This window comes from Pseudopipra pipra, chromosome 10 (assembly GCF_036250125.1).
Source record: "Pseudopipra pipra isolate bDixPip1 chromosome 10, bDixPip1.hap1, whole genome shotgun sequence".
NCBI classification, from domain to species: Eukaryota; Metazoa; Chordata; class Aves; order Passeriformes; family Pipridae; genus Pseudopipra; species Pseudopipra pipra.
Window position 1 is genome coordinate 17,473,384 of NC_087558.1, and position 16,226 is coordinate 17,489,609.

The window sequence follows — 16,226 nt, forward strand, 5'->3', positions numbered from 1 at the left end:
ACTTCATATCAGTGAAAATGGTTTTTCTTTTTTCTTTTTTAAGGGTTTACTGGATTTGAAGAGTAGGTTTGATCGCTTCCTTCAAGAATCTTTCAATAACGATCGGCTCTTCAAACAGACTATTGCGGGTGACTTTGAGTACTTCCTCAACCTCAACTCCAGGTCTCCAGAGTACCTCTCATTATTTATTGATGATAAGCTGAAAAAGGGAGTCAAGGGAGTAAGTATAAATGAACTCGTAATACCATGCCCTTTGCTGTGTAAACTGGGATGAAATTAAACTAAGCTACATTTCTATGAATTATTTTTATATTAAGAGAAATGGCAATACTAGCTAAAAAAAGTATACGTAACACATCTGAGCTCATAACACTTTAGATCTAAACAGAAAAATCAGACACAAGGAGATCTGTGTGGCTTATCACCTACCTCTGAAACAACACATGTGAATTACTTCTGGCAGATACTCCCTCAAAAATCTTAGGTAGTAGTAGATTCTGCAGCTCCCTTCTTTTGAAACCTTAAGTATCATTTCCTTAAATATATTGATATTTTGGCAGCTATTCCCAATATCTAGTAATTTCTCTTGAAAATTAACTTACTTGGTATGGGGAAACGGTTTGTCTTTGCTTCTTTTTACTGTTTTTATATATCAGAGGACTATTATCTGTCTCTTCTAGTTTAAGTAGAGCTGTGTCCTTCAGAGTTAGCTTCTTTCATGAGATTTTTTGAGGTACAGAACCCAGAACTGGACAAGATGGTTCATCTGAGGCTTCAGTGGCTCTGAATAAAGCTGAATATTAGTGCATGCAATTTATGCTTTGGGATTCAAATGGTAAATTCTATTAATTTATAAAATAAGTAATAATTCTATTTGTTCTGGCACTAGGTGGGCTTTACAAAACAAGTCTTAAAAGGTTTCATTCCAGGCTAACCTTTCATACTCCTAACAGTGATTTCCTTCGGTGCTTTTTAAAACTTATCCAGGAACTTTTACTATGTTTATCAAGGCATTCTACCCATTTATTGTTTCCCTTCTCTCTTGAGGGAGAAGTCTATTTAAGTCTATTTCTTACTCCACTTTATTGAGTTTGGGCACCGTTCTTTTGGCTGTCGATCTCATGTTGGACCAGTTTTGTTGGCTTCTGTGTAGGCTACTGTTAGACCATCTGCTGCTGTGAATTACTGTAAGTGTTTGGGTTGTGTAAGACACTTGTGCTGGAAGATTAAAACCAGCAAATTATTTGTTTTACAGCTAACAGAGCAAGAAGTAGAAACTATATTGGATAAGGCAATGGTTTTATTCAGGTTTATGCAAGAGAAAGATGTTTTTGAACGCTATTACAAGCAGCACTTGGCAAGAAGACTTCTCACGAACAAGAGTGTTTCAGATGACTCTGAGAAAAACATGATATCCAAATTAAAGGTAAGACAGTACCTGCATACTTTTTAGGGGGTTTTTTCTCTTTCTTTTTTACTAGTTATAGATATGGTTTCTTCTGTTTTTACATAAGAGATTTATAGGTAACATTAATCTTGATTGCTGTTAGATACAGATGTGATTTTTAAAGCCCCAGCAGAAAATACAAAAGGTTTTTCTGACTAATTTCGTGGAAATAAAAGGAAGTAAGTAACAGTGAACACCTGTGATGAAAGTGCAATCTAGAAAACAAAATAATTTTTTTTGAAACTTGTTAAGACTTTCCAAATAAGAGGACAACTCCGGTGACTGAATTTGAAGATAATGCTATGTTTTATCCTAGATTTTTTGTTACTCACAGTAGAATTTTGTTGCTGCTTCTGTTGTTGTTTTTTAGTTGCCTCCATCAGCAGACTGGCGTTAATGCTCAATTTGTCCTTGATTAAGTAGTTTGAGATAGATTGAAAAAAAATCTTCATATCAGTTGGTTAAATGTACTGATTAAACAGGCCAAGAGATGGAGAAGAAGGTAAAGCCTCAAGCGGAAAAGTCCTTGAAGCAAGTTCTAATGCAACTTCCTCTTAAGTTGCATGATAAATGGCTAGAGAACTTCTGAACCAGAGGGATCTGATCCCAAAATCAAAAATCACTGATCCTCATTTTTGGCATATATTCTGTCAGTGAGCAAAATCTGTGCGCATAAGATTTCTCCAAATTGTCAGTGTTAATTCCTTTCTGATTACCTCTCCACCACTTTTATCCTGGTGATTTAGAGGGCACAGGGCATACATTTGCCAGATGAGTCAGTGAACCTGAACTGCCCTCTCTTCTTATGGAATTGCAGAGTGATCAGGATGCTGTGTCTGTGTGCATGTCCCTGATCCTCAAAAGGCCTGGTAATCTCACTGGGTCATCTGCAGCCAGCCTTTAAAACAAAACACTCCTAGAACAGCAGGAGTTTGCTTCTGGTATAAATAAAGTATATTTCCCTTTACAGTATAATGCTAAAAGGCAGGTGGAAGTGTATATCTTATTTTGATAAGCTTTCACAGATTTTTAAATATGAGATGGAAAGCTAAAACAAAATAAAAAATACAGTAATGGAGAAAAGAGAAGGAGAACAGGTTTTGATCTGTGTAGGGTTAGATCCCTATATAAGGTATGAAACTTTTCTAAAAGATCTGAATATAATGCAAATGGAAATCCCAGTAACAAAATGTACAGAAATACAGTTTTTGAGATTTATAAACTTAGTCTTGCAGTTTGCATATCAGAAGCTTTGTTTTCATAGTGCTGGTACAAGTTATTTTGTGTATTTTCAGACTGAATGTGGATGTCAGTTCACATCTAAACTGGAAGGAATGTTCAGGGACATGAGCATCTCAAATACAACGATGGATGAGTTCAGGCAACATCTTCAGGCGACAGGGGTAAGAGTGTGGGGGTCTGTGTGCTTGTCCTATTAGTTCAGTACAAACCCTGAACTTCTGTCGAGATTTGTGGTTTTTCATTTGTTATTCCACTCATCTGCAGAGAAGGATTTTGTCAGCTTGTGGAAATCACGTTCCTTTTACTGTGTTTCTTCCCTTACAAACTACAATAGCATTTCCCAAAAATGCTAAAGCCGGTTCCGAGCTTGACGCACAGCTCGAGTTTCGTTCCCTAAAGCCCCGTTTGAGCTGCTGTTGTACCCGGCGCTGCAGGGGCGGTGGGGGCGCGGCGCGGCGGCTCTGCCGGGCGGCGGCCGCCAGAGGGAGCGCGGTGCCCGCCTCTGCCCAGCGGTGCCCGCCTCTGCCCAGCGGTGCCCGCCTCTGCCCAGCGGTGCCCGCCCCGTCCAGCGGTGCCCGCCCCGTGTCCAGCGGTGCCCTCCCCGTCCAGCGGTGCCCTCCCCGTCCAGCTGTGCCCACCCGGTCCAGCGGTGCCCGCCTCTGCCCAGCGGTGCCCGCCCCGTGTCCAGCGGTGCCCTCCCCGTCCAGCGGTGCCCACCCCGTGTCCAGCGGTGCCCGCCCCGTCCAGCAGTGCCCGCCCTCCGGGGCCAACTGCCCGCTCCCGGCTGCACTTCCCAGCTGCTGTGTTCTTCCTTCAAAGCTGATCTCCATTGTGACTCGTAATTTTTTCTAACAGCAAGAAAAATATCACGTGCTGACGGCGTTTGCAAAGCGCACCGTCTGATGTTTGACTTCCCCGATGCAATGAATGCCTTTGCTAAAGCAAAGCTGCCATTTTATTCAGATTGCAAATATGGACTTAGTTGTTCGTTCAGAAAAAATTTCACCTCATAGTAAAAGTGGGCCTCTGCAATACTGCATAAAGGAGAGATCACTTCTATTGGCATATCAGTTCACTTGCTCTAAAACACTTTTTTTATACTGATACACAGTAGAGCTTAATAATATATAATAAACAGGCTTGTCTGCAGGTAAGTAGATCTATACATCAAGCATGTTTGAATCAGTTTCAGAAGTGAATGCCAGGAATATGTTTGTGGCTGTACTCTGTCCAATGTCCCTGGCTGTGCAAGGTGATATGAAATCTTTGCCTTCTTGAAGCCCTCAGTGGAAATCTTCTTCATCAGCATACTGTGAATCATCCTGAGTGAGGGCACAGCATGTTCTCAAAGTGGCTTCAGACAAGGTTGTAGAGGATTTTGATAGTTATAAAAGTGTTTGTGGACAGGAAGTCTTACTACTGCTTTTTTTTTTTATTTAGAGGCTAGTCATGTTTTCCTTCTAGAATGCTTGAAATACAAATTTGAAGAAAAAATTGTAAGACCATTCCCATTTTTTAGGTAGCATGCCAGACTCGGACATGGGGCGGGGGTTGTGTTAAAGATTTATGTACTTTACATGACAGTCTTAGATTGAATTAATAAATGATATCTGTATCTTCTTTTTAGCTGCATACAGCTAATAAGATTAATTTAAAATGTTAACAGATGTCCTGCTAGGCCTTACTTGAAACTTCATCTTTTTCTTGGCAAGAGACCAGGAGTTGATGTGATGGTTGCCTTTTGGTCAGCCTAATCATGGCTTTTTAATGAAATTTCTGGAGTACTTATTTATGACAGAAACATATATATTTCTTTGTAGGTCAATAATATTTGAGAGGAAATAGAAACAGGAAGATTGGGAGGGGTTGTGTTACTGTTAACTTGCTGTTGATACTGTGTTTTATATGGAATAGTCTGTTCTACTTCTTTTTAAACAATTTGTGTACCTTGAATGTGTATGGCATCTCCTAGAGGAGTCAGGCAGCTGCTTTTCTCTAAATAATCCTACCTGCAAAGTTTCCTGCTGGATCCTATTTCCTGACATACAAGCAATGCCAAGTTCTGTGTAGATGATTGGTTTGCCAGCAGTAAGTGGAAAGCTCAGCATTAGGGAAGGTCCAGGCTCGTAGACTATGAGTAATTTCTACAACTGTGATCCTGAAACATTTCTTGGAGTCCTGTAAAGATTAGATCCCTTCAGGGCACTTTCTACTAGTTTGTACCATTTTTATGCTGAAAAGACATGTTGTAAAATAAAGTGCTTCCAAAACTTTTTCAGTGCTCTGTACAATGTATGATGTGAGGCATTCTAAATTATTGCTGTGTTCCAGTCTGGCTAAGGCCAAAAGAATTTGGGAAACAGTTGCCATCTCAGCTAAGATGCTTCAGTTCCAGATAAATATATTTTCTGTATCCTGTCTGCACTGATGGCCTTTCCCCGTGCTTTGGCTAGAAGAAAGTTGTTGAGGCTCCTTCTTGTTTTTTTAAACTAGATAATTGACAACTTAACTAGTTTTCTGTGTCTAAATGGCTGTTTGAACTTCTCTTATGAGCCTCATAACATTGGTGATATGAAATTAGAAGGATGGCAGTAGTGTTGGCTACAGAAGAACCCTTAGCTGGATCTTTACATACTTCTGCAAATTGTTCCTTTCAGTCCCAGGGGTTTCTGTAGGAGTAGTCTGTCATTGATTTGTTTAGGTTTTTTAGAAGTTTCCTGGCCACAAGGTGGTTGATGCACACAGGCATTCAACATGCACAGTACAAAAACTCTTCCATAGTGCATGGAAATGCTTCTCTGCTGTTGGATAGAAGTTTCTGAGTTCAGGTTTTGACCTTCTAAAATATAATGTGCTCTGTTTCTGTGTAGTAAGTTTATATAAGTTGGATATTGTATGCTCTGTTTTTTCTTGTCCTTAATGTGTGCTCTTTGAAGATATTGGTTATACCTCCTAGAGCTGAAAATAGACAGTTTAAATAATGCTCAACTTAGTTGAGATACCTAGTGAGGGTTATGCCTCACTGGTAGCTGGATCTTTATCACCTGCTAATGCATCTAGTTTATAGGTAAAATAAAGCACTTCACTTGTGGAATGTTTGCTCACCAGTGCTGAATATTTATAGTAATAGCTGTCTTTAGGGAAAGAGGATAGGTGGTGTGTGTAGAAGTGAGTAACTGTTTGTATTGCAGTCCAGAGGTGTGATTTAACACCAGATATTCAGTACTTACTTTCTACTTCCACAGAGTAAGTTTAGAAATAATTACTTTGAAACTGCCACATTTCATGCAACCTGGCTTTATTGCATGTCATCCAAAAGCTATTCAGAGAGATTTGTTACACGTATCATGAGTTCTGTTTATGATCACAGACATTTTCTTGTCGCTTAAGAATTTATTTTGTTGAATTCTGTGTGCTCTTAACTGCCAGAGGGGAATGATGTGGAGGAATTTTGCTGTACCATCTACTCTTACAGTGATGAATTAATTTATTTGTCTGGCTTCCTGAAAATAATGTTTCTAGATATATGTCTAATTCTTTCATAGTCTATGAAAATTCTGTGCCAAAACAGAAAAAGTGAGGAAACGTGGTCCTATTTTAAAATGGTGTATGTTTTCTTCCAATTGTCCTTAGGTCTCATTAGGTGGTGTTGATCTTACAGTGCGTGTCCTCACAACAGGTTACTGGCCTACCCAGTCAGCCACACCAAAGTGTAACATCCCTCCAGCTCCCAGACACGCTTTTGAAATATTTAGAAGGTATGTGTTAAAACAGATTTTTAGGTAGAGGTTTTAAGAAGAAACCTTCTAGATTTAACTTCACAGATGTGTTGTACTGTTGGCAGTATGCTGGCAACATGCTGGCATACTCTTTTCTTCAGTTCATGTGAAAATTGGAGAATACAACAGTCACATTACGATGCTCAAGTTTTTGGGAGATTTTAAGTAAAATTCTAACAAGAGTTAATGTTTTGAAAAAAAAAAAAAACAAAAAGAAATTTCTTAAGAGTGTCCTTAATGGATATGAAAAGTCTGTGTAACTTTTTAAAGCTTTCAGTACCAAATGTGAAGTACATATTGTTTTCAATTATATTACAGATTTTATTTAGCCAAACATAGTGGGCGACAGCTGACACTCCAGCATCACATGGGTTCTGCAGATCTCAATGCCACTTTCTATGGGCCTGTCAAAAAGGTAAGGTATCAAGGTTGTGTAAATATTGTATCTATGTAAGCAAATGCACATTTTTAATAACTTCAGAATTTTGTAAAATAAGAGCTTACCCATTAACAATATAAGAAGAAGATGCCTTCTGTCAGCCTTATGGTCTGATTCTTCCTTTGTAGCAGTTTTGGTTTAACTTTTTCTTTTCCCCCTCTGAATCTCATTTGAATGCATCACTCAGGATCACCTTTTACCTTGTAGAAAAATAGTACATTTGGTCTTGAAGGGACCTCAGTGGTTTGAGTGTTTGGAGTTTTTTTGACAGTAAATGACTCAAAAGTGAAAAGAAACTTGTTTCTTTATAGAGTTATTTTTGTTAAGCCAAGTTTAGCCTGCTTTTCATATGCAGAGTGCTAGCAATGTAGGCATCATTTTTTCAAAAACAAGAATCTGAGCAGAGTTTTTTGAAATACAATGCTTAATTTGTATGTATGCAAGAAAATAATTTGCTAGTGATTCATAGCAGTTCTGAAGTGCTAAGCTAGAGGTAGCAGTGGCATGACGTTTGGCAATGTAGAAGGCAGTGCAAAACAAAAACAAAATTCTTATAACAAAGTATTAATAATGCACATTTGTGAGAATGTTAAAATTGTGTTACTGTAAGATAAATATTTTGATAATTTTGAAGATAAGAGTAAGAAAACTTGGAGGGTGGGCAAGTATTGAAACAGAGGCCAGAGAGGTGGTAGAGACTCTGTCCTTGGCAATGCTCAGTATGTGACTGAAGGCTCTACATGGCCTGGCTTGGAGTAATGGCTGGACCACAGGACCTAAGGAGGTGCCTCCAACTTCAATCCCCCTGATGTTCTAAGACAGCTACTGGAGGAACATTCTGCTTATGCCCCTGGGCATGTGCTGTTCTATTTCTTGTGTAGACTGATCTCCTGGATAAATTTTTCATCATGTAACTTTCATCTTATCAAGGTAAAATGTTTTTCAGTGGAGAATAATCTAATAGTAGTTTTGGAATTTTAAAATAGGAAGATGGCTCAGAAGTTGGCGTAGGAGGTGCCCAAGTAACTGGCTCAAATACACGGAAGCACATATTGCAAGTCTCCACTTTCCAGATGACAATATTAATGCTCTTTAACAACAGAGAAAAATACACATTTGAGGTAAGTGTTGTGGTTGTCTTACCTCATTTTAAATGACTGTTTTAGGCACTTTCTTGTTCTCTGGAATACACTGTTGAAGATCAGATGCCTCTCATTCTAGTTGAGTATGGATCAGGCCAATAAATGCAGGAAGCAGATCGTTAGCAGTGCACCTATTTGGGAACACAAGCTTTCAGAAATATTTGAGGGTTGTGAGTGTGGTTATTTCTAGGCCATCGAGCTGTAGAAAAGCTGAAGTTGGAATGCAGCAGGTGGCTCCATTTCCTCATTTTATCTTCGATAAACTGCATTTAGAGGCCAAAGGGTGGAGAAGGATTTGTATCCTGGCTTCTTAAATACCAAAGTGCTTAAACTGGCAGGCTGGGTGGTTCAAAGAACTTTCAGCCCTTCTCTGAGCTGGTTAGCCAGAAAGGACAATGAAGGTCCAGATGGATTCTTAACAAGGAGACTAAAAGGGTGTTGCTGGGAAAGGTTGAGGTGTCAGCTAATGCAGAATGATGAAGGTGGCTTTAGAAGCAGAGGAGGATCCTGTGCTATGAGATCTGAGCATTGTATTGGTAATGTCAATTAATGGTTTCACTTCAGGCATTATATTCCCTTCAAGAGAGCACTGGCAGCCTTGAAAAGCAGCATGGGTGCAGTTTGAAACAGAGTGGATTTCCAGGTTTTCTCATCTACTTTGGCTGTGCAGTGCATAGTAATCATTTGCCTTTTGTTTGGATTTTGTTTTCAGCTTATTTGGCATACTTCTAGCCTCTTAATAAAGAAAGTTTCTTTGAAAGTCTCAGATGGGATTAAGGAAGGGAGGATTTGATAAGAGACTCTTAAGAAACTACTCATAAATTAAGAAAACCATCATTTTAGAGCACAAAGTCCTGTGTGTTGTGAAATCTACTTCAGGAGCATTACAGCTTTGAGTACTTTCTCTGCAGAATATATGAGGGAGCAAAAACAAGGAGGGGGACTTAACAGCTCTTTCTTTTTTCCTTGAAGCTGGTTTTGAAATTGAGCTGAAGGCTGCCTTACTCCATCAAATTGTAGGCTTTATGAGTAGGAGAGCCTCACCCATATATGAATAAATAATACTTGGTAGAGCAGTGAAAAAATTTTAATACATGCTCTAAGTTATAGTTTATTTTATTAAGACCAGATGATAGAGAAATATGCTCACCTGCTTTTAAGTTGTGTGTGTTTTGTTTATTTCTGGTTTGGGAGTTCTTAAGCTCTTACTTTGTGTCCCACTGTAACTAAAACATTAAGGAGGCATATTTGTTTGATTTGGTTTCTTTGGTGAAGTGTGTAGGAGTTGTCTTTAACTCCAGCCAGGAAAGCTTATGAAAACTTAAGAAGAGAATGAATTTTATCTTGTCCATTGATAATTGAATACCATGATTAAGTGCTGAGTGCTGGGCAACCATTACTTCTCTGTCATGTCAAACTGGTGCTTTCACTGCAGTGCAGCATGTGATCTGACTTGTGGTGTGTGCTTGTGTAAGCCTAAAACTGTCTGATATACAAGTGTTTCTGCAGATTCACAGCTGAACAGATTAATTTGAAGTTGCCTTCACAGTTGAACACACTTTGATGGTTTATTTTGCATTCAGTGTGATTATTAATTGCAAACTTGATAAGATCCTCACAGTAATCCTAACAGCCATTAAGGCATGTGATTGAGAGAAAAATGGGATAATGATGATGCAAAAATTATGCATCAATTGCTATGGAAACTTAAAAGATTATTGCATAGAAAAATTCCTTCACAAAAAAAGTATGAATTTATTGTACTCCTAAGCAGCAACATTTTATTTGTATATGCAAAATAGCTGGTGGCCCTATGGGTCTAGGTTAATGCTACTAAAATGGAAAAGGAAGGATCTTCATGCAAGCCTTGAAAGAATGCTAATTATTTCAAAGAATCAATTTTTTTCTAATCAAATCTCGTATAATACTCAATATATTTTTCTGTTAGTTTAAGTTACAGCTCGGTATTTTAAATGGTGAAATGCACATTTTTTTGTAATGACGTCAAAAATAAGGTTGGTTCTCTATGTTTAACAAACAAGATATACAAATGTGGCTGTAGTAGAAGTTAGGTTGTTGAATAATTCCACAAAAATTAGAGATTAGTACTTGAAACTGGATTATCTGTTTCCTCTTTTGCTAATGTCTGCTTTGGAAGAGATACAAGTTGAAGCCTGTAAATAAAACTCTAAAAATACTTTTTATTATTTCAACAAAATTACATAATGCTTTTCCTTCTGATTTCCTTCTGCACATTTTCCTTCTAATAACCTTTTTTCTTGTGTAGAACTGGACAAAGGCAATTCCATACCTAGAGGGATTTCTTTGGTAGCCTCCCAATAGAGCTCACTTGGTAATATTTTTAGCACTGATTGTGTAATCAGTACTGCTCCTGTGCACAAATCTAATGTGGCCTTTAAAAGAAGTCATTTTTGGAGATGGGGAAGAAGTATGCATTTTTCACTGTTACATCACGTATCTGTTTAAAAATATGTTTAGAAAAACGTTATGCTACAGACTGAAGGAAAGAGAGAGCACAGGAACATCTGTTATCCCCATTTACATTCATAGCTACATTTATTTTTTTTTTATCCAACTTCAACTTTTTGGCTCCTTTTGAGGCAGCATATTGCAGTGCAGTTCTTCGTGGTTCTTACTTTAATGCTGGGTTATAAATTCTGAAACCCAAATGGTTTGCATGTTAGTGGCAGAGTTGAAATGCCAGAGAGTGAAGTACAACAACAGAAATACACAGTGGTCTATATAAGGATGGCCAGCTTCAAAACCCCTCAGAAGGTCCCTTTTGGCTCTTTAATTCACTTTCACCAAAAGGAGAGTATATATATTCCCTTGTAGAAGTGATTTAGTTTTGAAAGGATTAATTTTAACTGTTGATCATAAATCAAGGTTTGGAAACCTGTATGTCACAGGCTTTACATCATTAAAAAGTTGGGTTTGGTTTGTGGCCTTAAGGTTTTACATTTATCTAAGTCCTAAAATCTGTCACATTCCCTTGGTTTGTTAAATTTTATGCTGATCACCCGTTTCAGTAAGACTTTTTGTTGTTACCATGTAAAGGATTATAGTTTTTTGGGGTTTCTTAATACTGCTTCATGCTGAATCTGAAAAAAAATGTGTGAAGGTGACAACAGTGTTTTAAATAAAGCAACAAAGGAAGAAATAGTAACTTCCTGTGAACAGCTTGGGAGAAGGCATTTTCATACTAGCAAATAGTTAAGATATGTGGATATACATCAGTTTTTTCAAGTGGTATAAATATTCCTGAATGCTTTATGCTAAGTGTACTCTTAAGAACCCTTTATGTATTTCCCAATCATCCATAAACAGGAGGTACCAAAATTTCTGAAATTTTTTAATTTTGACCTTACTAATTTTATTTTATTTCATTCCAGTTAATTTGAGCTCATGTCAAAAACAGTTTCATGTAAAGTCATCACTGTACATGTAGTGTTGGGTCTAGTTGAAAAGTAATGCACATTGTGTCTGAGCCTCAGCATCACAGAGACCTGGTGGTGAGATGTTGTGTATGAGGTGCACTGTAATTCATGATAGAGTCCAAGTCAAGGCCAGCACATCCAAATTATTTTTATTACATATTGTCAGTGGTGAATGACAACAGAAAAGTAGCATTTTTTTCCTTGGTTGATTTTAAAAACAACTCAAGTACACTCAAGAAATAACATTATTTGATAGAACTTAGTTTGATTTTTCTGGTCACTGTTTAAAGAACTTTTAACAGGTTCTTTATAGTTCTTTACGGTTCTTCACTTGGACTTGTTACTGCTGCTTTTAAGAACACTGACAGAGCTGCACCAAGTTATGTACATCTTTTTACAGTCTTCTTCAGTGTTCATGTTTGCTGCACTGTGATGGGGGTTTTTGTATTTGGAGAAGTCCTGGCCAAGGGCATCTGGGCTGTAAATAAATTATTCGAGGTTATTCAGAAAGGAGGTATAATGAATGTAGAGTATTTCTGTGTTATGGTGAAACTAGACATGGTTTGCTTCCATTTGTAGAGATTTTATTTTCAAGTGGCTGAATGCAAAAGCATTTATGCAGCTCTTGGTCAGGAATTGTCAAGAACATCATGGATGTTTTCCTTCACTAGTTAGTTAGAAGGTTTCACCCTGTTGAGCAAACCTTGGAAACAGTTAACAAATCCTTTCAGCATTCTCAAAAATCACAGGGAAATGAAACAACTGGTTATTCATTATTCTTCCTTCAGCTCATGGTGACTCTTCATTTGACAAAATTCACTGTCTCTGCATTGACGCAGGTGGATCGTTTTGCACAGTACACACTGAGACTTTGCTGCCAAATGAGTTCTAACCTTTCAAGCCCCACAACTGTCACAGTATTATTTTGCACGCTTGAAGGTGGACATTTAAGCAATCCCTGATGTTGTTTGCAAAACATGATACTTCTGTCATAGCCACAAGCTAATTAAGGTATTTTTCTTTAGGAAATTCAACAAGAAACTGATATCCCCGAAAGAGAACTGGTTAGAGCCCTACAGTCCCTTGCATGTGGCAAACCAACACAACGTGTTCTCACAAAAGAGCCTAAATCAAAAGAAATAGAAAATGGTCATATATTTACAGTGAATGATCAGTTCACATCTAAGCTACACAGGGTCAAGATTCAGACGGGTAAGTGAGCTTTATGTTCTACTCTCTTGCAGTCCCAAAACTGCCTTAAAATTTCAAATTATCTTTTGCAGGATTGATGTCCATAGAAGTAAAAGGAAGAGAGAAAAACACAGGGGGTTTTTAGATGATGATTAGTTGCATCAAAATGAAAACTCTAATACCAAGAAAAGTATGGAAGTCGGTTAAGCCTTTTACTTTACAAACTTTGTAACTATCTCTTAAAGAAAATATTGAAAGAAAAATAATTCAAATCAAATAATAAAATAAAAATTATGCTACTGATTGATTCAGAAATAGGAAAATTGCCTCATAAGTTGCTGTACTACTGTGAAAGTGAGTGTTTTAAGTGCAACATTGGTAATTCACATGCTGTTTGTTACACATAATAGAACTTGCTGGGCTTCTGTGCAGCAGGTAAAACCCAGTAGTGCCTACATAGCTGACCCTGCACATACCCCTCTGTGTGAGTGGTGTCCTGACCCCCTTCACATGCATGCAGAGCACTGCACTGGCAACACATTTATCACCTCTGGAGGCTTTTCCTGGTGAGCAGGAGCACAGCAGCCAAATTAAAGTAGATTGTGTGACAACTCTCTGAGCTTTAGCAGAATTCTGCCTTTTCATTTCCACTCCACAAATGTCTGTGAATGAGGAATATGGTTTGGGTTCAAGATGATTTTAGAGCAAACTAGGTAATTGTGGGTTTATCTTTCTGACATAAGACAGAAAAGTTCTTGTGTGTTTCTCTTTAAAGCTGATAAATAGTTGGGACTTTTAAGTGAAGAAGGGCAGGGGGAAAATGGTGTATCAGTGCAGGAGGAGGGCTTGGTTGTAATGATGCTTGGGTGAAGGACAAAGAAAAGCTCAGCCTAAGGGCAGAAATAAAACATAAATAGAAGAGAACAGAATACAAATAATATAGTTGAGTTGGAGAGGATAAAGTTGGACTATTTCTTCTGACTGATGAACTTTTAAAGTGTTTACTAGTTTGTGAAGTAAATTTTCAACCCTTTTTCTACTTCAATTGATTATTTGCTATATTAAAGAGAAAAATATTTAATGTGAGCATGAGGGTATGGGGGTTGGTGGTGCCTGTGCCTGTGCGAACATTTGAGTACTGTTCAAATTTTAACATACTAGTAATTAAATAACAGATTGTTATCTTGTCACTTGCTATCAAAATATGCCAGAAACTGTTAATATGTTCTTGTGGTTGCTTTTCATAAAAAAAAAAAAAAATCAACTTTGAGAATGTCAAAACTCAGGAAAATATAACTTGATGTCTAGATGAAATAAACAGTGAAGCTAACACACAATGAAATAAATCTTAATTTTGCTAGCATAATTTACATTCTCTTTCTTTTCTTTAAGTTGCTGCCAAACAAGGAGAATCTGATCCAGAAAGGAAAGAAACAAGGCAGAAAGTAGATGATGACAGAAAACATGAGATAGAAGCTGCTATAGTTCGGATAATGAAATCTAGAAAGAAGATGCAACACAACGTGCTAGTAGCAGAGGTATGATTGTACACAGTTTGGATATGGACTCAGGAATTCTTTTTGCTTTTCCTATGAACTCATTGAAGTTACACAGCTCTTACTAACGTGATTCTGAAAGGCCTTTGAGAGATGCTATAGTTAACCTATCCTTTTTTTTTTCTCCCTGTCTTTCTGAAGACGTCTAAATCCTTACCCTTCACTTTGGGATGTACTTAAGGGTATATCTGATCTCCCTTCCTCCTTTTAGTGCTATTATGATTTTAAATCCCTTGAAAAGCAGTTGACAACAAAAAACACTGTGCTTAACATGATTATTTTCTGCTTTGATCTTTTTACTGCCTTTTGGGTTCAGTTTTGAGAGATTTGAGCTCTTAGCAGAGAGAGAAATAATCCTTCTGCTTGTAACTCCTAAGTTCAGACAGCTTCAGGACAGTAGTAATTTTCAGTAACTTCAGGATTCTCAGGTTGTGACCACGCCTCTGTAGAGCTTTGAATCACACCCAAACATGAGCAAGCAACCTTGGGGGACTGTCAGAAGTCTGCAGACTTCCTCTTATGCTTCATAGTTGTAGCCATCTCTGTCTTCATATATTCTTTTCTGATTGTTGTGGTCTGTTAGGATACTTAAAGATCTTACTTGCGCTGTGATCTTACATTATTGGTTTTTATTTTACGTTTTAGGTAACTCAGCAGCTGAAGGCCCGATTCTTACCAAGTCCCGTTGTTATTAAAAAACGTATTGAAGGACTTATTGAGAGAGAATATTTGGCACGAACACCTGAGGATCGCAAAGTATACACTTACGTAGCATAAAATGCGTTCAGAAAATTTGATTTATTCTTGGACTATACTCTTCGCATGAACTGGGAAGTTCTTTTAAATCATTAATATTAAGACGACCATCTCTTCTATGAAATTACAGTACATGTTCTAGACCATTCGGATCAAGCCTTTTACTCCTTTTGAGAGTTTTCAACCTGAATTGATTGAGCTTCAGGCTTTTCAACGTTATCCCTGTAGAGATCATCCTTACAATTCTTCGGGAAAATGTGAATGTGCCGCGTTTGTTTTCAATACTGTATGAAAACAGAGAAATAAAAACAAATTTAGAAAATACAGCTCATTTAAAAAAATAAAATTGTTGGAATTTCATTTCCCCAGATCTTCAGTGTTGATGTAAATGTGTTTCTGTAGTGTTGCTTAGCACTTCGCGCATTGTATAAGTTGGGTTTAAAAGAAACCACAAGTGGTGAGGCGAAATTCCCACTTATATTGCTCTGCTTCAAATGTTTCTTTAACTAGACATGTTTAATTTAAATACTTGGTAATCTTTTGAAGACCCGAGAAGACAACTTGAGCATGTTTCACTCTTCCAGCTGCAATCACTGTTCCAACAACATGAATCAGGAACTTCTGGGGGCTCAGAAAAGACCATAATAATTTTGGCTTTCCCTTCTGTAATTTGAGTTCTTCTGAATTAAACTCTATATTGATTAGGTTTGTTCTGGTTTCTTTATAGGAAAAAGGACAAGATTTTAGTGTGTATAAACTGTATAATAATTTTTGCTGTTGTACTCACTGCTGATGGTGGATTGTACAGGGCGATGTTTTTATTTCACTAAATGTAGACAAAATAAATTTAAAATAAATGGATTTAGTGTACACAAACAACTAATTCAAGTGTGTTAGAGTACAGGGTTGACAATCTTTTGGAACTAAATACTGTCCCCTGGGGAAATGTACTGGGATTATATTTTGTTAATAAACATCATAGATGGATCTGTAGCCCCAGGGCTTCCCATCATAAGTGCATATTTCAGGAGATTAAAGTGAAGCCAGCGTGCACTATTTGTTTTTAAAAACGCATTTTAAACATGCAATAAAAAATTGTTACTGCAATGAAATTTTTAGTTCTTACCCTGAAACTTTTTTTCTTCTTGACAGTGTGCTGCAAAAATAGATTAAAATTAGGAGTTTAGTGGCATCATTTTTCTTGTAGTTAGAAATT

The 16,226-nt window shown here is 37.5% G+C and overlaps 1 protein-coding gene across 1 annotated transcript in view; it reads left to right on the plus strand.

The window, feature by feature from the left end:
• Positions 1-15,714, plus strand: part of CUL3 (cullin 3) — a 56,810-nt gene extending 41,096 nt beyond the window's left edge. The window contains exons 8-16 of the mRNA XM_064666527.1: positions 44-220; positions 1,256-1,426; positions 2,743-2,850; positions 6,323-6,447; positions 6,787-6,883; positions 7,894-8,028; positions 12,533-12,719; positions 14,091-14,236; positions 14,900-15,714. Of these exons, the coding sequence (XP_064522597.1) occupies positions 44-220; positions 1,256-1,426; positions 2,743-2,850; positions 6,323-6,447; positions 6,787-6,883; positions 7,894-8,028; positions 12,533-12,719; positions 14,091-14,236; positions 14,900-15,031 (1,278 nt within the window). The 3' untranslated portion in view covers positions 15,032-15,714. The remainder of the gene's footprint in view (positions 1-43; positions 221-1,255; positions 1,427-2,742; positions 2,851-6,322; positions 6,448-6,786; positions 6,884-7,893; positions 8,029-12,532; positions 12,720-14,090; positions 14,237-14,899) is intronic.
• The last annotated feature ends 512 nt before the right edge of the window (positions 15,715-16,226 follow it).